Source organism: Pelophylax lessonae, assembly GCF_965119305.1.
Source record: "Pelophylax lessonae genome assembly, chromosome: 4".
Taxonomy (NCBI): domain Eukaryota; kingdom Metazoa; phylum Chordata; class Amphibia; order Anura; family Ranidae; genus Pelophylax; species Pelophylax lessonae.
In genome coordinates this window covers 66,478,930-66,504,234 of record NC_138771.1, presented here as the reverse complement: position 1 = coordinate 66,504,234, position 25,305 = coordinate 66,478,930, and the positions used below count along the sequence as shown (strand labels likewise).

At 44.2% G+C, this 25,305-nt stretch overlaps 1 protein-coding gene across 1 annotated transcript in view; it reads right to left on the bottom strand.

Moving 5' to 3' along the window:
- Positions 1 to 5,097: 5,097 nt before the first annotated feature.
- EFL1 (elongation factor like GTPase 1) overlaps positions 5,098 to 25,305 on the bottom strand; it is a 669,975-nt gene continuing 649,767 nt past the window's right edge. Inside the window, exon 20 of the mRNA XM_082255636.1 lies at positions 5,098 to 5,411. Coding sequence (XP_082111762.1) covers positions 5,223 to 5,411 — 189 coding nt within the window. The 3' untranslated portion in view covers positions 5,098 to 5,222. The remainder of the gene's footprint in view (positions 5,412 to 25,305) is intronic.

Genomic DNA, 25,305 nt, shown 5'->3' with positions numbered 1-25,305 from the left:
TTTTTCTCATAGGCACCTCATTTGGAAGACCAGATTCGAGTTTAAAGTTTGGGTTTGAAGTAGCGGTAAATGTAGGGGTGTGCTTATTTTTTCTTCAAATGACCAGACTGCCTTTCTGTTAACTTAGATCCTAAGAATGAATGTGACGAGCCAATTTATGTGTCATTTCTTCAGTATATCACCTTTATCTGTAGGCAAGGTTTGAATCAAGATGTTCACCTATTCAAATATGTTTTAAAAAGTAAACCATTTTCATAGGGTGTACAAACCTTTTCCACATAAATGTATATTGGCAGTAGTCCAGCTCAGATGCCTTTATAGACACAGAGGGGTTGATTTACTAAAACTGGAGAGTGCAAAATCAATGCCAGAATGTAATAATATACAATGCTGATAGCCCAGCTCAGAGAATAGAGACAAAATGGGGTATATTTATACAGTGTATATTAACCAAACATTCACCGAAGGTAAATCAGTTACTGTACTGTAAAACCCATGCACCTGCTATATAAGTATGCATAAATATGAAATAATACACATATATTGCTCGCAGCCCAGCTCAGAGAATGCTGTTATAGAAGCGGGATGTAATAATAGACATACACTGTATGGCCAAAAGTATTGGGACACTTGCCTTTACACGCACATGAACATTAATGGCATTCCAGTCTTAGTCTGTAGAATTCAATATTGAGTTGGCACTGATGTGGGAGAGAAGGCCTGGATCATAGTCTCCACTCTAATTCATCCCAAAGGTGTTCTATCGGGTGGAGGTCAGGACTCGGTGCAGATCTGAAGTTCCTCCAACCCAAACTCGCTTTGTGCACTGGTGCGCAGTCATGTTGGAATAGGAAGGGGCCATCCCCAAACTGTTCTCACAAAGTTGGGAGCATGAAATTGCAGTTTCCGCTCTAATTCATACCAGAGGTGTTCTATCGGGTTGAGGTCAGGACTCTGTGCAGGCCAGTCATGTTCCTCTATCCTAAACTCGCTTATCCATGTCTTTATGGACCTTGCTTTGTGCATTGGTCCAAATCATTTGTTGGAGGGGAGATTATGGTGTGGAGTTGTTTTTAAGGGGTTGGGTTTGGCCTCTTAGTTCCAGTGAAGGGAACTCTTAAGACGTCAGCATACCAAGACATTTTGAACAATTTCATACTCCCAACTTTGTGGGAACAGTTTAGGGATGGCCCCTTCCTGTTCCAACATGACTGTACACCACTGCTCAAAGCAAGGTCCATAAAGACATGGATGAGTGAGTTTGGGGTGGAGGAACTTGACTGGACTGCACAGAGTTCTGACCAGATAGAACACTTTTGGGATGAATTAGAGCAGAGACTGTGAGCCAGGCCTTCTCCTTCACATCAGTGCCTGACTTCATAAATGCACTTTTAGAAGAATGGTCAAACATTCCCAAAGACACTCCTAAACCTTGTGGACAGCCTTCCCAGAAGAGTTGAAGCTGTTTTAGCTGCACAGGGTGGGCCAACTCAATATTGAACCCTACGGACTAAGACTTAGATGCCATTAAAGTTCATGTGTGTGTAAAGGCAGGCGTCCCAATACTTTTGACAATATAGTGTATATTGTCTGTAGCCCAGTTCGGAGAATGCTATTATAGGCACGGTATGTAAGAGCTGCACAATTCTGGATAAAATGAGAATCTGCTTAGAATAAAGATCACAATTCTCAGCGTAACATCATCTTTCACATTATACAAAAAAATTGGGCTAACTTTACAGTTTAGTTTTTTCTAATTAATTTAAGTGTATCGTAAAATTGCGACGAAAAACCGCTGCGCAAATACAGTATTACATAAAAGATTGCAATGATTGACATTTTATTCTCTAGGGTCTCTGCTAAAAAAATGTTATTGAAATTTTTCACAAAAAGTAGGAAACATAATGTAGAAAATTGGACAACACAAAATTAACACATTCCTCAGTACTTATACATTTTCCAAAGGAAAGGTTTGCATTGTAAATCGAAGAGAGAACCTTGTCTTAGAAATAGGACTTCCCATCTTCCATTACTAAAATTGCATAGCAAAACCCTACAGGCTTCTAATACTAGAAATGGAAAGAAAAGCAGGGATAAATAGAAGAAAGGACAAAAAAAAAAAAAAAAAGAGGGGGGGGGGGGTAAGAAAAGGGGAGGAGGGTGGGAATTAGAGAAGGGAAGGGGAGGAGGGTGGGAATTAGAGACGGAGGGAAGGGGAGGACACTGCACTCTGGCCTATGTCATCTCAAATCATGCTAGTCGGGAGCTGTCTGGGGGTCACCACTCAGATATCTGATCCACAGTTCCCAGACCATTTCAAACACATTTATTCTATCACTTAAAATTGCAGAGAGTCTTTAATTTACCATAAGCCATGACGGCTTACAGTATCTCACAAAAGTGAGTACACCCCTCACATTTTTGTAAATATTTGATTATATCTTTTCATGTCACAACACTGAAGAAATGACACTTTGCTACAATGTAAAGTAGTGAGTGTACAGCTTGTATAACAGTGTAAATTTACTGTCCCCTCAAAATAACTCAACACACAGCCATTAATGTCTAAACCTCTGGCAACAAAAGTGAGTACACCCCTAAATTGAAATGTCCAAATTGAGCCCAAAGTGTCAATATTTTGTGTGGCCACCATTATTTTCCAGCACTGTCTTAACCCTCTTGGGCATGGAGTTCACCAGAGTTTCATAGGTTGCCGCTGGAGTCCTCTTACACTCCCCTCCCGATGACATCACGGAGCTGGTGGACATGCTTGGCCAGTCCATCATCCTTACCCTCACCTTCTTTAGCAAGGCAGTGGTCGTCTTGGGGGAGCGTTTGGGGTTGTTATGTTGTAATACTGCCCTGCAGCCCAGTCTTCAAAGGGAGAGGATCATGCTCTGCTTCGGTATGTCACAGTACATGTTGGTATTCAAGGTTCCCCTCAATGAACTGTAGCTCCCCAATGCCGACAGCACTCGTGCAGCCCCAGACCATGACACTCCCACCACAATGCTTGACTGTAGGCAAGACACACTTGTCTTTGTACTCCTCACCTGGTTGCCGCCACACACGCTTGACACCATCTGAACCAAATAAGTTTATCTTGGTCTCAACAGACCACAGGATATGGTTCCAGTAATCCATGTCCTTAGTCTGTTTGTCTACAGGAAACTGTTTGTGGGTTTTCTTGTGCATCATCTTTAGAAGAGGCTTCCTTCTGGAATGACAGCTATGCAGACCAATTTGACGCAGTGTGCGGCGTATGGTATGAGCACTGACAGGCTGACCCCCCCACGCCTTCAACCTCTGCAGTAATGCTGGCAGCATTCATACGTCTATTTCTCAAAGACAACCTCTGGATTTGACACAGAGCACATTCACTCAACCTCTTTGGTCAACCATGGCGAGGCCTGTTCCGAGTGGAACCTGTCCTGTTAAACCGCTGTATGGTCTTGGCCACCGTGCTGTAGCTCATTTTCAGAATCTTGGCAATCTTCTTATAGCCTAGGCCATCTTTATGTAGAGCAACAATTTTTTACAACTTTTATTCAGATCCTCAGAGAGTTCTTTGCCATGAGGTGCTATGTTGAACTTCCAGTGACCAGTATGAGAGAGTGAGAGCGATAACATAAAATTTAACACACCTGCTCCCCATTCACACCTGAGACCTTGTAAAAATTAGTCACATGATATCGGGGAGGGAAAATGGCTAATTGGAGCCCAATTTGGACATTTTTTCTTAGGGGTGTACTCACTTTTGTTGCCAGCAGTTTAGACATTAATGTCTGTGTGTTGAGTTATTTTGAGGGGACAGCAAATTTACACTGTTATACAAGCTGTACACTCACTACTTTACACTGTAGCAAAGTATCATCTCTTCAGTGTTGTCACATGAAAAGATATAATAATATTTACAAAAATGTGAGGGGTGTACTCACGTTTGTGAGATTCTATATGTCTAAACTGGTCAAATGAAATAGCTGCTGACCTCCAATTTCTTGCTCTGGTGATCCTAGCAGATACTATGACTATAAAAGAGAGGAGCTGTCTCTGGTTTCTGGAGGCTTCAACTACTTTGCAATCCAACAGGGCATGTGTAGGTGATTTGGTTAGGTTCATTTGGGTAAAAGAAAAAATGAAATTGTAAACTCTAATCCAGAATTGTCTCACCTTGGGACACTTTGCCACCAAATATGATATGCTGTTTCATCCTGTCCACAGCCTCGAAAACACTTCGGGGATGCTCCCGGAACACAGGTAGCCAATCTAGTCGGCACCATGTACCATCTCAAGAGAACCTTATAATTTGCTTCTATTGTGGAGGTGTTGATGAGTGACCTCAAAGCAGTCTGAGCAATCGAATGCCACTCCTCAAGTTCTAGGTTTTCCTGAAAGTCCTGCTCCCATTTGACCATATAATCCTGTTTGGTTAAGGTATGCATTAAAATAGTATATAGTGCTGATATGTGACTCTGAACTTTATCATAAGTATGACACAGGTGTTCCATGGGGGACAGTTGCAAGATCGTTATTACGAGATAAGGTGTGCAAGTAGTGCTGTATTCTGACAAGAGCTTTTGATTCCATTTGCATCCACAGCGAGTAAGGCTGATGGGAATGAAACCTGATGAATTGAGCTAATTGTGCAGCGTAGTAGTAGTATTTGAGCAGGCCAGGGACTCCCAAACCTCCTTGTAGTTTTGGGGTATATAACGAGCGTCTATTTACCCTAGGTCCCTTGTCTCCCCATAAAAACATAAATAACTTTCTTTGAAATACTAACAAATCAGATCAGACCAGAGAGATTGAGATTTTTTAACAATTAATCGTGCAACTCTAAAAACATATACAGTATATTGTCTGTAGCCTAACATAGAGAATGCTATTATAGACACGGCATGTAATAATATATATTTACTGTTTGTAGCCCAACTCAACGAATGTGGTTATACACATAGTGCATAATAATATGCATATATTGTCAGCAGCCTAGCTCACAGAATGGTGTTTTGGTCTTGTAGTCTCAGAAGCCTCCTTATACTGCAGCAAAGAAGCAGCCTACACAAAGTATTCACAAGAGTTATTTAGGGAAATGGAACACCAGGAGTCAATTTTCTCATCAGTTACATTTATTAAAATCCACTTCATATGTCTCTGAAAACCTAACCAGCAGCACATTTGCCATAATGATTTTTAGAAACAAAAGATAAAGCTGAAAATAGTTATTTGTTCTTGCTCAGAGTTCTCTGCTTCTCGGCATGTTCTACAATCTTCTCTTCCACATACAGGCCTTTACGCTTCCTCACAGAATTCATGTATTTCCTGGCCTGGTTTTCCGAGTCTGCCTTCTCTCCGAAGTGTAAGTATTCCTCCTCCGTGGTGGGTACCCAAAATGGGTCACTAGAAATAACCTGAGAAACGAGAGGTGTAAAAAAAAAAAAAAGGAATTATTAAAATATATTATTGCAGAGGTACAAGTATAGCAAAATTATAGAAAATACAGAATGGCTGAATACTATTTAAATGGCACTCAATAAAAAGACAATGAAAATAAAAAAAAACATGGAATGCTGTATGCGTTATAATCATCTCTGTGTTCTTGAGTCCCCCAATGTGCTACTTTAAAATCAATTACTTCTGAGGCCTCCAGTGTGTTCCTGGATCTTCTCTACCAAGTGCCAACCTCACAGAAGTCTAGAGGGAACTCTGACAACCCAAAGAGAAGGAAAGGTGAGAGATTCTAGAAGATGGACATAACAAGACCTTGACAATGCTAGAGTAGACAAGGGGCAGATCCTGGATCTGGAATACACAATAAGACTTTGATAATTTACGTATACTGATCCCAGTGCATCAGCCCATTTTTTTGGCCTGTTTGGTGTTGCCCTTTAATAGCGGATATAGAAGCCAATCCTAAAATTGTCCAAGAACTACCATGCCTTCCATCCAACATTGTGCCGCAGAAGGAAGAAATTACTATTGTCTCCCAATTTTTTTAAACACAAATATACCCTTGCCTGCCACAGTATGCCAATCTTCCACCATGTTGGATCAGCAAAAGGAACCAGAATAATTCACGAGTAAAGACAATTTACAGATGCATTTACAGACACCTAAAATGTCAACATAAAAGTGATACTGTAAAGCATGCAAACTCTTATTAAATTCATATGACTCAATATCTGGTTGCTACAGACAACTTTATCCTGTTATTTTTTTTATTATTAAATAGGCAGTACAATAATTTACAATAAAATGGGAAAAACCGATTTTACAAAATATTATAAGATAAACAGTACAAATGTATTTACAAAGTTTTCGATAGTAGACCTATAAGAGGTTCACACATTTTGTAGAATTGCTTCTGCTCCATGTGTGTACAAAAGTCTATGAAATAGACTAGGCCGTCCTTTCTAATGCAGGACAGTAGGAGACCGTACAGACTGTTCTATGTCCTTAACAAAATTAGCATATTAGGATTTTTTTTCTCTTGCTGTTATTTGTGACTTTAGCAGGCGGAAGCTATGAAATGTATGATCACAGAGAATAAGACTCATTCTAGAACCATTTAATCTTTAGAACACTGGATGATACACATTAGATGGCATGAACACACAATTGTGTATGTTTCTCAGGGATGCAGGTGCATTTTCAAGTCTTCAACTAGGGAGTTATTTTGTCACGAAAAGATTCAGATAAAGGACCACCATATCCCACAGTGCTATACAGATAATGTCTATTCATTGACATTAGTCTATACCCTGGTGGAGCTTACAGTCACTTGATCGATTCCCTGTAAATTCCTTTTCCCACTGGATGGCTATGTTTGCTCTTAGTATCTCTAACAATGACCTTTCAAGTGTGTCAGCAGTGTAATAGACAGGAGAAACAAGAATACGTTCCTACTTTCCAAGCTTTTATTTTCCCTATTCAAATAATTAGCGATAACAAAAAAGAAAAAAAAATATACACACACAAATTTTGCACAGAATAAAAACACAGTCAAAATTCATGGTGTTACCTGCATGCTCCACTGCCAGTACCAGCAGTCAAAGGAAAGCTTGACTGGTGGTTGTCATTTTTTAAAATATGGTATTTTTGACTTACGGTAAAATTTGTTTCTCTAATGTTCATTGACGGACACAGATCCTGATCTTCTTAACCATTGGGTTATACTGCCCCCTACAGGAATAGGACACTAGGCAGAAAAAAGTCTGGCTACGCCTATGGGCTGTTCCAGGAGGTATATTCCCTCTCTCTGCTATAGTTACTCAGTTTTGTTACAAGCGGTGTCAGAAGAATTACAACTCCACAGAGGGGTGGGATCTGTGTCCGTCAATGAACATCAGAGAAATGGATTTTACGGTAAGTCAAAAATCCCATTTTCTCTTTCGTTCAATGACGGACACAGCCCCTGATCTTCTTAACCATTGTAACTTACCAAAGCAGTGTTAAACATGAGGGGTGGGAACAGTGAAAAGAAACTCCCAAGGCTAACTATAGCTAACCAGGTAAACAGGAGCTCAACCAAAACACAAAACTGGAGCTCACTTGAAAAAAACAATACACCCTCAAAGAGGACCAGGTCCTCTAAACAGCAGCCTGCAAAACCTTGAGGCCAAAGGAAGCATCCGCAAATGCCAACACATTCACTTTATAGAACTTTGTGAAAGTGTGCACCGACGACCAGATGGCCGCTTTGCAAACCTGCGTCACCGACTCCTGATGACGGAATGCCCAGGAGGCACTGAGCGCCGGAGTAGAGTGCGCCTTGACAGGGGAAGGAGATACCTGACCCCTAAAAGAATAGGCCTGAATCACCGTCTGTCTGATCCATCTGGAAATGGTCGCAGAGGAAACGGCCACCGTTTCTGAGGCCCATCTGTGAGCACAAATAGTAAGTCTGACTTCCTTAAAGACTTTGTAGCTGCCAGGTACACCCTAATTGCCCGGACCACATCCAAGGCATGCAAAGCAATTTCTTTCTGATGTGTTGGCCTGGGACACAGGGAAGGCAACACAATGTCTTCATTCAAATGAAAATCAGAAACAACATTTGGAAGGAATGACGGACAGGGGCGAAGAACCACCTTATCTCTGTGAACCACCAAGTAAGGTGAACGACAGGATAAGGCCACCAATTCCGACACCCTGTGCCCAGAGGTGATAGCCACCAAAAAGGCCACCTTCTAGGACAGCGTAAGCAGGGGAATCTACCGAAGATTCTCAAAAGGAGGCTTCTGGAGGACAGAGCACCAAATTGAGGTCCCAAGGTGGTAACGGAGTCTGCACTGGAGGAGCCAAGTGCCAAACTCCTTGAAGAAAAGTACGCACTAGGAGGTATGTGGCCAAGAGCCGTTGAAAGAAGACCACTAAGGCCGACACCTGGCCCTTGATAGTACTCAAGGCCAGTTTCTGCTCAACCCCCTGATGAAGGAAGGTCAAGATCTGAGCCACCGAAAAAAAACGAGGATGAACCCCAAGAGACTCACACCACGCAATGAACTTCTTCCACGTACAATTGTAGATCTTTCTAGAAGTAGATTTCCTAGCTTTTAACAGTGTTGGAATCACCAAACCCCTATCCATCAGCACCTGGCGTTCAACAGCCTAGCCGTCAAAGCCAGCGACTGTAAAGCAGGATGGAAGATTGGTCCATGGGACAACAGATTGCTAAAGAACGTCGACGACTAGCCTCACCAGATCGGCGTACCAAGCCCAGCGAGGCCAGTCCGGGCAACTAAGATGTCCAGAATCCCTTCTGCCTCGATCCTGCGTAGAAGCCTTGGCAGAAGCTTGAGAGGAGGGAGGGCATAAATCAGTCTATACTGACCCCACTGGGCCACCAGCATCCGCCAGAGGATCCCGTGAACGAGCCACAAATCTCTGCAGCTTTCTGTTGAGCCAGGACGCCAACAGATCCACCTCGGGGATGCCACACTGGAGACACAACTGATGAAACACCTCCGGATGAGGGGACCACTCCATTTTCGTTCATCCCCTGCAGAATGAGGTAATCCACTTACCAGTTTTCCACCCCGGGAATGTGTAAGACAGAGAGAGCTGAAACGAACCGTTCTGCCCACTTTACAATGCTGGCGACCTCCAGACCTGCCAGAGCACTTCTTGTGCCACCCCCTAGTGATTGACATAAGCCACGACCATGGCATTGTCCGATTGAATCCACACTGGACATCTCAAAAGATGACCCATCCAATGTTCCAGGCACAGTCTGATCGCTCGGAGTTCCAAGACATTGATCGGTAGCCTGGACTCTTCCAGTGTCCAGATCCCCTTAGCAGAATGCTTGCCGAGGATGCCTTCCCAGCCGGACAGGCTGGCATCCATGGTGACCACTGTCCAATACAAAAGGAAGAAGGATTTGCCCTGCAAAAGCGCCGGAGAATGAAGCCAGCATATCAGGGACTCTTTCGCTCCCTGGCTCAGCCGGATCTGATTGTCCAGAGACTGTGGATTCTTGTCCCATTTGGCCAGAATCTCCCTTTGCAGGGACCTTGTATGGAACTGTGCAAACAGAATCGCCTCAAAGGTAGACACCATCAGGCCCAGCACCCACATGCAAGTCTGGAGGGATGACCATCTGCTGATCAGCAGGAGACGAATTGCAGCCTGCAGTTTCTGGAGTTTGTCCAGAGGAAGGAGCACTCTGGCTAAGGCTGAGTCCAGAGTCAGACCCACACAATCCAGCTTTGTGGGCGCAACCAGAGCAGACTCCTGAGTTCGTTCAGTGATTTCCAGGTTTTCTACCAGAGCAGTAGGAGACTCTGCTCGCAGAAGGAGGTCGTCCAAGTAGCCTCATACCACGATCCCCCGTTGGCGTAACACTTTTGTGAAGACCCGAGGAGCAGAGGCGAGACCAAAGGGTAACGCCAGAAACTGATAATGCTCCTCTCCCATGGCAAAGCGGAAGAAGCGCTGGAGACTGACACATATTGGAATGTGAAGGTAAGCATCTTTGATGTCGATGGAGGCAAGAAAATCCCCCTGATACAGGGAAGCCACCACAGTGCGAATGTATTCCATTCTGAACTTCTGCACCCGCACAAAGCAGCTCAGCACCTTTAGGTCCAGAGATGGACGCACCTTACCTTCCTTCCTGGGGACTGTAAACGGGTTTAAGTAAAACCCCTAAAAACATTCTAAAGTCGGAACCATGACCATCACCCTTCAAAGTAAAAGATCTTGCACCGCCCCAAAAAGAGCCTGTAAGCGGACGGGGGACAGTTGCACGTTGGAAGAACCTTTCTGGAGGGTAAGAACGAAACTTGATCTTGTAGCCAGACCGAATGACCTTGTGGACCCACTTGTTCTTGTACCAGGGGGGTCTACGGGTACGGGAACCAGCGAAGATGTCCCCCCACCCCAGATACGGGTGAGAGCGCACCTTCCTGCTGAAGGGGCCTTGTCCACGGGTCTGAAGAAGCCCGCACTTGACTTGCCAGACCAAGTTTGCTTGTATCCTCCACAGGAGGCTCCAAAGGGCTCCCATCCCTTGTCAGTCGACCCTGGGGGACGAAACAACGTCTTATGAGCCGAGAAGGAGGGCCCACGTCTACAACGAGGGTCATTGCCCTTAGTAGCCTGCAGAGGAATGGTACTCTTCCCCCCTGTGAGAATTTTAATGATGTCATCCAGGGTAGCACCAAACAGGTGATCTCCTTGAAAGGAAAGATCAGTCAAGGCCTTTTTAGAAGTTTGGTCCGCAGACCAGCATTTGAGCCAAAAGACACGCTGAAAGACCACTGCCGAAACAGAGAGCCACATCCAAAGAGGCATCACAGATAAACTGAAATCTCTAGGCCAGCTGATCCACCAGCTCAGCAAAGGAAGGTGGGAGCTACTCCCCCCTCCATGTCATGGTGCAAAAGCCTAGTCCATTTGGTCAGAGTCTGTGACACCAGAGCAATGGTGATATAGGCTTTATTGCTGAACCAGCCAGGGTGTACATAATGCAGGCCACAGTCTCCGCCTTCCTGTCAGCTGGGTTCTTACAGGCTGGGAACTCTTCAACCGGAATCATGATTGCCTTGTTTAATCTGGAAACTGGAGGGTACACCACCGGTGGAACATTCCACTTCTTAAGAAAGGACTTCTCATAGGGGTATCGCCTAGCAAATCACTTAGGGACCCCAAGGAGACGCTCTGGTCGTCCCCACTATTTAATGACAATTCTTTCAAAATAGGAGGGAAGAGAGAACTAATTTTCCGCTCTGGATGGCTTGTGAGTGCCAAAGGGAACCTGTGCCTCCGTCGCAGCTGTGTCCTCCATCATTAAGGTCTCATGCACAGCTACAATGAGTGAGTCCACCAGCGCCTTTTTGTATGCGGTTGCAGAAGAGGAGGATTCAGGGTGCGTGGTTGCAGACCCAGCAGGGTGACCCACATCCGTGGCGGCCAAATCAGATTCAGGATCTGATGGGACAGATTAGGCAGGGGGTGCTTTTTGCCAGTCTGCTGCCCAAAAACCACGTCCACCTGGGACACAAAGGACTCCAGAACTGCCATCAGTGCATCGATGGATGGATGGGACCCGGAGGGCCCCGCAGCCTCAGAGAGGGGATCAGGTGGGGAGATGTGCTCCAAAGACTCCATGAGTCATCAGGGGGACCCCACAAAAAACACTGCTAAGGGACACCCCCACCGCTTCAGCATCACCACTCGGTCGCCAGTAATAGAGCACCTAAACAATACTCAGCAGAAAGGGACAGGACCCCACCAGAATCACCACCCACAGAAACCAGGCTCCGCAGCCACAAGGAGAATCTGCACTGCCTGTGCGGCGATCAGGAAATGAAATGATCCAGGAGTCAGCACCAGGGGATGAGGGGGGCTCCTGTAAAGTAGTGAGTGTACAGCGTAAAGTAGTGAGTGTACAGCTTGTATAACAGTGTAAATTTACTGTCCCCTCAAAATAACTCAACACACAGCCATTAATGTCCAAATCTCTGGCAACAAAAGTGAGTACACCCCTAGGTGAAAATGTCCAAATTGGGCCCAATTAGCCATTTTCCCTCCCCGGTGTCATGTGACGTGTTAGTGTTACAAGGTCTCAGGTGTGAATGGGGAACAGGTGTGTTAAATTTGGTGTTATCACTCTTACTCTCTCATACTAGTCACTGGAAGTTCAGCATGGCACCTAATGGTAAAGAACTCTCTGAGGATCTGAAAAAAAGAATTATTGCTCTACATAAAGATGGGCTAGACTATAGGAAGATTGCCAAGACCCTGAAACTGAGCTGCAGCATGGTGGTCAAGACCATACAGCGGTATAACAGGACAGGTTCCACTCAGAACAGGCCTCGCCATGGTTGACCAAAGAAGTTGAGTGCACATGCTCAGCTTCATATCCACAGTTTGTCTTTGGGAAATAGACATATGAGTGCTGCCAGCATTGCTGCAGAGGTTGAAGGGCGGAGGGGTCAGCCTGTCAGTGCTCAGACCATACGCCGCACACTGCATCATATTAGTCTGCATGGCTGGCGTCCCAGAAGGAAGCCTCTTCTAATGATGAAGCACAAGAAAGCCTGCAAACAGTTTGCTGAAGACAAGCAGACTAAGGACAAGGTTACTGGAACCATGTACTGTGGTCTGATGAGACCAAGATAAACTTATTTGGTTCATATGGTGTCAAATGTGTGTGGCGGAAACCAGGTGAGGAGTACAAAGACAAGTGTGTCTTGCCTACATTCAAGCATGGTGGGAGTGTCATGGTCTGGGGCTGCATGAGTGCTACCGGCACTGGGGAGCCACACTTCATTGAGGGAACCATGAATGTCAACATGTACTGTGACATACTGAAGCAGAGCATGATCTCTCCTTTCGGAGACTGAGCCACAGGGCAGTATTCCAACATGATAACAACCCCAAACACATCTCCAAGGCGACCACTGCCTTGCTAAAGAAGCTGGGGGTAAAGTTGATGGACTGGCCAAGCATTTCTCCATAGCTAAACCCTATATAGTGGCAACCTGTGAAGCTCTGGTGAACTCCATGTCCAAGAGTAACCCTCTTGGCAGTGATGGAAAATAATAGAGCCACACAAAATATTGAGACTTTGGGCCCAATTTGTACGTTTTAACTTAGGGGTGTACTCACTTTTGTTGCCAGCAGTTTAGACACTAATGGCTGCGTGTTGAGTTATTTTGAGGGGACAGCAAATTTACACTGTTATACAAGCTGTACAATCACTACTTTACATTGTAGCAAAGTGTCTTTTCTTCAGTGTTGTCACATGAAAAGATATAATAAAATATTTACAAAATGTGAGGGGTGTACTCACTTTTTGAGATACTGTGTGTATATATATATATATATATATATATATATATATATATATATATATACACACACACAGACACATACAGTGCATCTGGAAAGTATTCACAGCACTTCACTTTTTTCCACATTTTGTTATGTTACAGTCTTATTCCAAAATTCATTTTTTTCCTCAAAATTCTAGAAACAATACCCCATAATGACAATGTGAAAGAAATTTTTTTGAAATCTTTTCAAGTTTATTAAAAATAATAAAGGAAAAAAAATCCCATGTACATAAGTATTCACAGCCTTTGCTCAATACTTTGTTGAAGCACATTTGGCACCAATTACAGCCTCAAGTCTTTTTGAGTATGATGCTACAAGCTTGGCACACCTATTTTTCTGCAGTTTCTCCCATTCTTCTTTGCAGGACCTCTCAAGCTCAATCAGGTTGGATGGAGAGCATTGGTGCACAGCTATTTTTAGATCTCTCCAGAGATGTTCAATCGGGTTCAAGTCTTGGCTCTGGCTGGACCACTCAAGGACATTCACAAGGTTGTCCCATAGCCACTCCTTTGTTATCTTGGCTGTGTGCTTAGGGTCATTGACCTGTTGGAAGATGAAGCTTCACACCAGCGTGAGGTCCAGAGCAATCCGGAGCAGGTTTTTCATTAAGGATGTCTCTGTACATTGCTGCATTCATCTTTCCCTCCATCCTGACTAGTCTCCCAGTTCCTGCCATTGAAAAACATCCCCACAGCATGATGCCGCCACCACCATGCTTCACAGTGGGGATGGTATTTGCCAGGTGATGACCGGTGTCTGGCTTCCATCAGACATGATGCTTGCCATTCAGGTCAAAGAGTTCAAACTTTGTTTCATCAGACCAGAGAATTTTGTTTTTCATGGTCTGAGAGTACGTCCGGTGCCTTTTGGCAAACTCCAGGTGGGCTGTCATGTGCCTTTTTATGAGGAGAAGCTTTCGTCTGACCTTACATCTATCATACATGTCTGATTGGTGAAGTGCTGCAGAGATGGTTGTTCTTCTGGAAGGTTCTCTTCTCTCCACTGAGAAACACTGGAGCTCTGTCAGATTGACCATCAGGTTCTTGGTCACCTTCCTAACTAAGGTCCTTCTCCCCCGATCGCTCCGTTTGGCTTTAGGCAGAGTCCTGGTGGTTCCAAACTTCTTCCATTTATGGATTATGGAGGCCACTGTGCTCATTGGGACCTTCAATGCTGCAGAAATGTTTTAGTACCCTTCACAGGTCTGTGCCTTGATACAACTCTGTCTCTAGACAATTCCTTGGACTTCATGGCTAGTTTTGTGCTCTGACATGCATTGTTAACTATTGGCACTTTTCCACTGCAAGTACCGGCTCGGCTCCACTCGGCACTGCTTGGCCCAGCTCGGCTCAGTTTGCTTTTCCACTGCGTGGTACGAGTCGGCACCTTTCAGCACTGTATAGACCCTACTCGGCTCGGTTTGCTTTTCCACTGTTGTAGTACTTAGTAGTAAGTGGGTGGGATTACAACGATTCTCTGACCAACCAGTGGCTAGAAATGAGAAACAATCAATGCTGCATGCAAAGGATTGTGGGATATGGTATCGGTACGGTGCACTTGGAACCCCAACTGAGGTGGTACTGTTTAAGTGAGCCGTACCGAGCCATACCATGCAATGGAAAAGTGCCGCCATACCGTACCGAACCGTTCTAACACGTACCATGCGGTACCATGCAGTGGAAAAGCGCAAAAGCGAGCCTAAGCGTTTGGTTCCATGCAGTGGAAAAGCGCCATATGGGACCTTATATAGACAGGTGTGTGCCTTTCCAAATCATGTCCAATCAACTGAATTTACTACAGGTGGACTTTAATCAAGTTGTAGAAATATCTCAAGGATGATCAGTGGAAACAGGATGCACCTGAGCTCAATTTTGAGTGTCATGGCAAAGGCTGTGAATACTTATTAGAAAAAAAAAAAAAAATATCTCATGTACATAAGTCTGCAAAGATTTCAAACAAACTTCTTTCACGTTGTCATTATGGGGTAATGTTTTTAGAATTTTGAGGAAAATATTGAATTTAATCCATTTTGGAATACCGCTGTAACATAACAAAATGTGGAAAAAATGAAGCGCTGTGAATACTTTCTGGATGCACTGTATATACAGACACACTCACATCACTGCTTGCCTGCACATTTCTCCTCTCTTGATGAATACTCGTGGATCTCTGCAGTCTCCTGTTATCTAAGCTCTCGTGGGCCCTCATATGACTCATCCCTCCCTCCGTTTGCTGCAAACTCCCACGAGAGTGAGAGAGAGCTGTACATGATGTCATTAGCCTAGGCTAATGACCAGACATGGAAGAGGAAGTGGGCTGTATAAGGTATTTACTGGCAGACAAAAAAATGTTTTACTATCCAAAGTTAAAAAAAAAAGGCAGACGATTTAACGATTTAATAGACGGAAAGATGTAAAAATGACAGAAGAGCCGCTTTAAACATACAGGAGTTTTGTGTTTTTTTTTTTTTTACTGATCTAAATGCAGACCATTGTTTTCAACGTGCCTGTATACACAGGCAAGTAAACATGCACTGCGTATAAATGAGTAAAAAAGAAAGAAAGAATTCTGAGTTTCTGGTCAGTATTTCGGGCTTGTACGCACATATGCGCGCAAATACATGTGTAAAAGGTAATTTGAAAAGATAAAAATTCCATTCTGAGAGCTAGAATTTATTTTACTTGTATAAGCACAAATAAACACATTATAAACGCAACTAATTTTAGCCAGGAATACTGATGCTCAAACATCAGTACCGGGTGCAATTAGCCTAAAGGTCTAGTACACATTATCATTTTTTTTTTTTCGTTTAAGGGAGCAGGTTGAACGAAAAAACTCCCAAAAAAAACGAAAGAGATTGGGAGGAGCCGATGTACTAACTATCCTATGTTAGTACAGTGATCTCCCCCCGCTGAGTTATTGTGTTCTGACAGGGGGATGGGGCCCCCTTACCAGAAAGAAACGGTCAGTGCTCTCAGCCAATGGAGAAAAAGTGTGCTGATGGCTGAGAGCACAGATTAGATGCCAATCTGCACACTTTTTCGGTCATGCCCCTTCAACAGAAGCCGGATGTTTATCCGGCTTTTGTCGGACCAGCTGCTGTACACACAGGCCGAATGTGGGCCAGTTTCTATTGAACTGCCCGATATTAGGCCCGTGTGAACCGCCCTTAACAGGGAACTGCCTTTTGGTATGTTAGATATACTACTGAAACAGTTTTATCATATGCTTGATAAGTACAAATAAATACCCAATGATCTTGTCAGAAATACAGAGCTGTTCCATGTTATCTTAAGGAGTCTAATAAGCCCTCCTAGTTCTTCATCTGGACTACAGCATGTGTTTTCAACCTTGTAGACATGGAGGAACCCTTGAAATAACTTTCAGGTAAACCCTGTCAATAATTAAATCTACAGCTCCTGGTACAGGAGTGTGATGGTTGCTGGGAAGAATGCTCCTTTCACAGAGCTAAAAAGACCAGTGGGGTCAGTGGTTACAAATCTGATAGGCATAGATTGCTCAAGGAACCCCTCACAACCTCTGAGAGAACCCTGGGGTTCCACAAAACCCTAGTTGAGCAAGGCTGGATTGGAGAATAATAAGTGTCCATGTTAGAGTTTCTCTAGGGTTCCTTCAGAGGTTACTAGGGGTTCCTTGAGCAATGAGCAATTATCTGTCTCTGTAAGGGGATAATTCTTCCCAATGACCATAAGTGTAAGGAGCATTCTTCCCACTGACCATCACACTAATGTATCAAGAGTTGCAGATATAATAGTTTTTAGCAGGGGATCCCTAAAGTTATTTCAAGGGTCTCTGTGGAAAAGGTTGAGAAAGGCTGCTCTATGTTGTAGAGATGGGGAGAGTGGGGGTGGGGTTTCAGAAATGTAGCAAAAGACAACTGAGAGGGCTGACACCATTCAGTGCACAGAAAAAGCTGTGTGTTGTCAGCCAAGAAACAAGACTTAGGAGCTTAGTGTATTTCTGACAGGTCAACAGGTATTTCCTTAAAAATGTAAAAATGGGGAAAAGTGCATGCAATACAAAGAGCTATGCTTATTTTTTTATTTTGCCCAGACATACACTTTAAACAAGCATCCATCCTTTGATCTGAGTGAATACGATACAAACAGTAAAGGGACCTATGGCAATAACTGGATTTTTGACTTACCGTAAAATCCTTTTCTCTTAAGCTCATTGACAGACGCAGGACTGATATCTTGATATCCGTAGGGTTATACTGCCCCCTACAGGAGTAGGACACTAGGCAGGAAAAAAGTTCTGGCCACACCTATGGGCAGTCCCAGGGGGTATATCCTCTCTCTCCCTGCTATAGGATGTCAATTATGTAACAAAGCAGTGTCAGAGACTGATACCAACCCAACTCAAAAATAGAGGGGCGGGTACTGCGTCTGTCAATGAGCTTAAGAGAAAAGGATTTTACGGTAAGTTAAAAATCCAGTTTTCTCTGTCGCTCATTGACAGACGCAGGACTGATATCTTGATATCTGTAGGGACGTCCCAAAGCAGTGCCATAAATGAGGGGTGGGATAACAGAAATAAAATCCAATCCAGAAGGCCAATACAGAGCCAACCAGAAGAACAGAGGACTCATTGAAACAAGAAGATGAGACCCACCTGAAAAAACAAAACCCCCGAGGTAGACCAAAGGTCCCCTCAAACAGCAGCCTGCAAAACCTTGCGGCCAAAAGAGGCATCCGCCGATGCCAGCACATCAACCTTATAAAATTTTGCAAAGGTATGAACCGACGACCAGGTAGCCGCCTTGCAAACCTGAAGCACCGACGCCTGATGGCGGAAGGCCCAGGAAGCACTAAACTGACATCCTATAGCAGGGAGAGAGAGGATATACCCCCTGGGACTGCCCATAGGTGTGGCCAGAACTTTTTTCCTGCCTAGTGTCCTACTCCTGTAGGGGGCAGTATAACCCTATGGATATCAAGATATCAGTCCTGCGTCTGTCAATGAGCGACAGAGAAAACTATTTATATGCATAATTGTGAGTTGGTGGTCATATGCAAACACCCTTTAAGCCTATTTTATTAAACCAGGCTTAGTTCAAGTAATGAATGAATATATAATGTTTTCTGTCAATTTATGCTATATACACTTGACTTGTAACTGCCTTTTTTGCAAAGAATATAGAAATTATGATGTGATTATTCAGCAATTATAACACGTGACATCATTGCACTCCAGCACATAATGAGCAGCATTTTTTCACATTCATATATAATACAGAAAAAAAGGTGTTATTATCACGTTGAAAGGAAAGTCGTACAATGTAATGTGGCCAGATTAAAATGTTCTACAATTCCACAGTATGCGTTCTGTGGTTATACTGAACACACGCTGAACATACATTATGTAATTATACAGCCAGGCTCTTTGGCTACATAAAACGCAGATGATGTATTTGAAGAGCAGCAAAGTACTGTATAGTATGAGTCCAATGCAATGTGTACATACCTCCCAGTACAGAAATGCACAGTATAATCGTACAGGTTAATCATATTTTCGCATTTATAAACATCATCTCAGGGGAAAAAAAAAACAAAAAAACAGCACAAATGGCAAATTACCAAAAACGAAACGCTAAATGAGCAATCAATGCTGCTCCCTTTCTGAAAGTGGGATTGATTGATGAGAAAAGCTTTTGGGTCTTATCTGTGTGTTCAAACACAGGGCTGTGATATAAAGCATAAAATGACAAATTACCCAGAGCTAAATTAGGAAGTTGGCAAGGAGCCCCTAAGTCTCTAGTGGACAGACAGGTACCATTAAGTGCAGGACAGATGGAGTGAATCTTAGCAGTAAGTAAACATCTATCCAAATCTTTTTCTGCTGAGTGAAAACACCAGGCTCTTCCAATGGGAAATCTGTCACATTGCATCTGCTGCTGATACATGATACAGCACAAGCATAGGTAAAGCAGCAGTCCGTGTCTACTACTGCAAACATTCCCCAGACACCCCCACCATCTTTAACCATTTGTAATCACAGGCTTGTCTGTCTGGGTCTGGGCCGAGGCACTGGCCACAACCACAATGATCCTTTGTCTGGCTGAAGTGCGGAACAGAAAGGACACTGATTATAATAACCAGTAAGGCAGTACTGGGTGGTCTATATTAAGAAAAAACATACAGGTCCAAGTGCAATAGCAAGATTACAAAGATAACAAGCACACTACAAAGCAAAACACAAAAAAAACTGCACACTTCTGAAAAAAGGTTTGAATGAACAAGTTACATTAAAGTGGAGTTCCACCCTAAATTTATACTTACCTCCATCTTCTCGCTCCGGGTCACCTGAAAAACAAATGGATAATCACAATTTTTTTTTTTTTTTTTTTACTTACCTCATATAGAAGAAAATATACTTACCTTACTTCCGTCTTCCTCCCCTCGACGGCCACGGCGATTCGTCACTTCCTGGCTCGCAATGATTTCTGGGAGCTGAACGTCATCGCTCCCAGGAATCAATGCGCCTGCACCGGCCCCGACGTCAGTTCCGGTGCAGGCTCCGTCATACCTTGCTAAACAGCTTCTGGGCATGCCCAGAAGCTGTGCAGGGATGACTCTGCGGCACCGGAAGTGACGGCGGGGCCGGTGTAGTGCATCATGGGACCGAAGAAGACGGAAGAGGACACAGAAGAGGATCGCGCTGGCTTCAAGCTGCCCACACCTGAGATGGCAGCGCTGGACAATACATTTCCAAGGTAAGTATTTCTTCTAAAAGGTAAGTGCAACCCGGGACAGATCAGAGGCTAACCATTGTGGAATGTACTAGCCCTGACTGTCCCGGGGGTATTTTTATTTAAAAAAGTATTCCCAGGGTGGAACTCCGCTTTAATATACAAAACATATTTGTTCTGGATATTTTATAGATAGGCAACTCCTATCCTCATATTGGTTAGTAGTGGTTCCAAATTATTATCAACTACTGCAGCAGGAAACAGACACAAAAGATTCACTCAGCATCTTTCCAAAATAACTGTTCTGCTTTATTTGACGCAATTGATGGTTTTTACACACATTACTATGTTGGTATCACATTAATATTACAATTATACTTTTATGGTAACAAGGGGCGTAACACAGGCAGGCTAATTCTAATCAGGACTCGAAATAATGCAAATATGTAAATAATACGTGAAAACATTATTAGTGCCGTGTGCACAATGAGTGCAGTGTGCAATATATACAAAATAGAATACAATAAGATACAGGATTTACCAATTCCCTTTACAATCTTGCATAGATTGGGGTTTCTCAACTGGTATTCCAAAGAAAGCTAGGGTTCCACCACAATTCACTGTTGCCGGGAATGTAGATCTGCCCAATTGTGTTCTCAATGGTACGGACAGCGAGTACTGCCAGGGCGCGATGATATCCGATGCTTCCCCTAGAATCCCGGCTCTTGAAATCGCAGCCAATGCAGCTACATGTTAGGCTACATTCACACCGGAAATTAGGGCCGGTGCAAACATTAGCGGAAGGAATCAGATTTCTACTGCAGCTCCCAGTGGCTAGATGTGGCTGCTGGCTAAGAGGTTGCCAGCGGCTGAAACTATTCTCAGCTCTCTGCACAGCCAGTGATTACCTGTAGTGATCGCTGCTAGAAGCAACATGTGTGCTGTGCCTGCTGGCGACCTGTCATTATAGTGAACAGTGCTGCACCTAGCTGTTGACAGTGGCAGCAGGATCTGCCACTACAATCCACACCGGCCTTAATTGCCGGTGTGAATGTAGCCTTAAGGGTCGTACACACGGGCTAAATATCCGGCAGCATCGGCCGGTTCAATAGAAGCCGGCCAACATTTAGGCCGTGTGTACGGAAACCCATCCGACAGAAACCGGCTGTTCAGCCAGCTTCTGTCAAAGGGGCATAACTGAAAAAGCTCTGCCGATCGACATATGATCAGTGCTGGCAGCCAATGGCTGAGAGCGCTGACCGATGTGTCCTTGCATCCCCCTGCACCCCCCTGTCAGAACACATTAGCTCAGCGGGGGAGATTGCTGTACTAGGATCGCATAGTTAGTACAGCGGCTCCTCCTGAGCTTTTCAGTTTTTTTTTTTTTCGTTCAGTCCGCTGGGTTGAAAGAAAAAAAAAATGAATAGTGTGTACTAGGCATTAGGACTCTTGCACATGGAGATAATAATTTACTGATGTTTGTACTCAGGATCTTGTTGAAAGAAATATCCTGAGTAAGGCTTCATTCACTTGGCTGTAACACAGCCGTAACCTTTTCCTGATCATTAGGCAAGTAATCAAATGCCTGTGAAAATGATCAGTAAATAAACTTATATTTACACACCTGTGAATATCTCTATTAAAAACAAGGTAGCTCTGTTCAGATCTGTAGATAAAATTTGGTCAAGCGAGTGAGGCCTTAACTACTTCCCGCCCGCCCTATAGGCGATTGACGGCAGGAAGGTGGTTGTATTATCCTGACACGCTGTCATATGATGGCATGTAGGATAATGAGCCGATCTGCAGCTCTCCTGACAGGGGGGGGGGGTTCTGTGCTGGTAATCAGAGCATTGATTACCAGTGCAGACCCTTTGGGGGGGGGGGGGGTGCCACTAGAGCCATGAGGGATGCCCACCCATGACACCAGCTGCCCGCCAGTGCCCTCTCCATCAGTGCTGCCCATCATTGCCACCTATGAGTGCCGCCCACCAGTGCCCATTATTGCCCACCAGTGCCGCCTATCAGTGCTCTTTAGTGCCGCCTATCCGTGCCCATCAGTGCCGCTTATCAATGCTCTTCAGTGCCGCCTATCAGTGCCCACCAATTCTGCATATCAGTGCTATCTATCAGTGCCACATATCAGTGCCCATCAGTGCTGCATATTAGTGCCACCCCATCAGTGCCTCCTCATCAGTGCGGAATCATCAGTGCTCAACTTATCTATTTACAAAATGATAACATAAAACAAAAAAACTTTTTTTTTTGTTTCAAACTATTCGGTACTTTTTTATTTGTGTAGCAAGAAAGAAAAACCTTGCGGTGATCAAATACCACCAAAAGAAAGCTCTATTTGTGGGAAAAAATGACATAAATTTGGCTCAGGTACAGTGTTGCATGACCGCGCAATTGTCATTTAAAGTGCAACAGCGCTAAAAGCTGAAAATTGGCCTGGTCTGGAAGGGGGAAAAGTGCCCAGTATTGAAGTGGTTAAAGTTGTTGTAAAGGCACTAGGTTTTTTTACCTTCATGCATTATAAGCTTAACTCCAGACAGGTGTTAGATATAAAGCCTGTGATTATATTCAATACAAAGAATTACATGTTTTTTGAATGCAACTAAAGTAAGTAGTTGCGTGACTTTATATTCCTGTCTTGTATATCCCAGTATAGGAGGACACAATTTAATTCATTTTTACTATTCAAAGCAAACTCACCCATCCATTAATGTCTCCATGTTTATTTTGTTGCAAAATCACTTTGAAAAACACCCCCTAGAATTTATGTCTGTGGCCATCTTGAGTAAGGGCAGATAATTCATGTAGCATTTACTTCCTGAAATCTGCCCTTAGCTAAGATATGCAGGCAGGAGGGCATGCTTAGCTGAGAAAGTCCCTCCTCTCCTGTAGACTTCTGATGTGTATGACAACATTTGCCTAGGCATGGAAACCAGGAAGTAACTGAATAAATGTAAAAATAAAGTTTAAAACAAGAAAATATATTATACCCTTTTATCTATTTACGAATTCTAGCAGCATAAGGATGAAAAATAGTCAATGCTGATTGAGAGAGTGAAGTTCCGCTTTACATCATTGCACTGCACATGTGCTGCCAAGGAACATGAAGATAGGAGGAGACAGCGGAAGGAGCAGAGGGATGATCTCATCAATCTTTTGCTACCCTTTTACTGTCTAATTACAGGCAGGGGGAGGGCAGATGACCTACAGTAGCTGCACTGCTTTACTGCCATGAAAAGTCAGGTCACCAACTTGGCTGTTTTCTTGCAGGACTGTGTAACCTGAGGACTGTACTGACAGAATTACAAATAATCTAACAGGTGACATTGCTCACAAATATTTTATTTTTAACTGTGCATGCAGATTTTTACCAGGAGTTCAGCTTTAAACTACACCAATCTTGGGAGAAATATGGCGGTCGCCCTTGCCAGCCTCTTTCAGAAACGAATGCCTCGTACACACGCATCGATTAATGGCCGTGAATTTTCGGCCAACGTCCGATCGGCCGATTTTTTGGCCTGTTAGTATGATGCTTCCGACAACCGACTCCGACTTTTCGGCCGAAAAAAATCTGGTGTGCAGGCTATAAAATTTTTGTTGGCCGTCACCACAATGGCCGATTTTCCGTCAGTCAGTACAGATTTCGGCAGACAAAAATCTGATGAGCAAGACTGGGCATGCTCAGAGATGAAAAAACACACGGAAAGTAAACCATCACATGACATCACTTCTGAAGTAGATTTTTGTTGGCAGAGAAAATTTGTGTGCAGTCTAGAGCACATTTCAACCAACACAACAACACTGGACAAAAGTCGGCCGATCGGTCGGCCGATAATCGTTGCGTGTGTACGAGGCTTAATAGTTGGTTTTGTCAGACTTCAATCCTCCTATCCTTGTCAGATATGCAGCCAATGAATGTCCAGGAACATTCAGTGACTCCCAATGGATTGAGGTTAATACAGCAGAACGTCAGTCAGAAAACTAGTGTAGTGGAGTGCCCCTTTATCCACATTCAGGTCCATTTAATCCAAACTGACACAATCCTCTGGGCTCATAGCATCCCCTGAGCTCTTGGACATGCCCAGGGGATATACATTTAAGCTCCTCTCAGCTTCCTGTGCTCAGGGAGACCTTGCCTGATGGGACAGCAGTGACTGGGCAAGTGAACTGTCACCAGGTGCTGGGTTCTCCCCTGTTAAGTCTGGTGTGCGAGCCACCAGCAGTGAGCACAAGAGCACGTAGCATTGATCTAAGCCCCTATCACTGGAGAGGACTTTGCCACAGTCTGTGTGGAGAGGGTGTCCATGCAGTGGGATGGCCCTATCCTCAGCCACCAGAACCTCCTGACCGAAGACTACAGTACGGCCCCTTTCACATGGCTCTGTTCCGTCGACGGAGTCCGTTCTGCTCAGCGGGGGATCGATCCGCCGATCCCCGCTGAGCAGGCGGATGACAGCTCTGTGTGCGGAGACGGAGCTGTCAGATCCCCGCTGTCCCCTATGGGGGAATCGGACAAGAACGGACCACCTGTCCGTTCTCATTTGATCCCGTCCGATCCGATCCACCAGACGGATGGAAAATAGGGTTTCCATCCGTCCGGATTTGATGGACAGGATCGGATCGGATTGCAGCGGGTCTCCGCTGACATCCGCTGCCCCATAGGGATGCATGGGGCATCCGATCAGGTCTGCCTGAAAAACTGACAGGCGGATCAGATCAGACCGTATGTGTGAAAGGGCCTAACAGTGCCAGTGTGAAGCCTGTGCCAGCCGCAGATGCATCCAGCCATGAGCTTCCCAGAACCTTACTTCTTAAGGTGAACATGTAAGAAACTTTGTCTTTCTCAGTTCAGAAGCGGAATGGAACTCAGAAACTCTACTGCCATCTAGTGGCCATTTGTAGAAGTGTTCTCATTTCTTCCGTTCCTGTTTGCCCTACTGTTATCCCCTATGCAAAGTTATGTTAACCTCCATTATTTAGTAAAGTAGGAATTGCATATCACCACTGGTCTGATTATTTGGCTGCTACCATTACACAACATTAGCATTATCAGACACCCCCAAAATAACAGGCTCCATATTTTTCAGAATTTTTAAAGAAAACCGCTTCAGAAGAAGAAGCTGCTTTAGGTCTAAATACACACTGCTGCTGTTAAACGCACGTTTTTGTGAGTTTAGGCATTTTTTTTTCTGTGCCCTTGAACTCCCCTCTGTTATTCTATGTGCCCATGCACACAT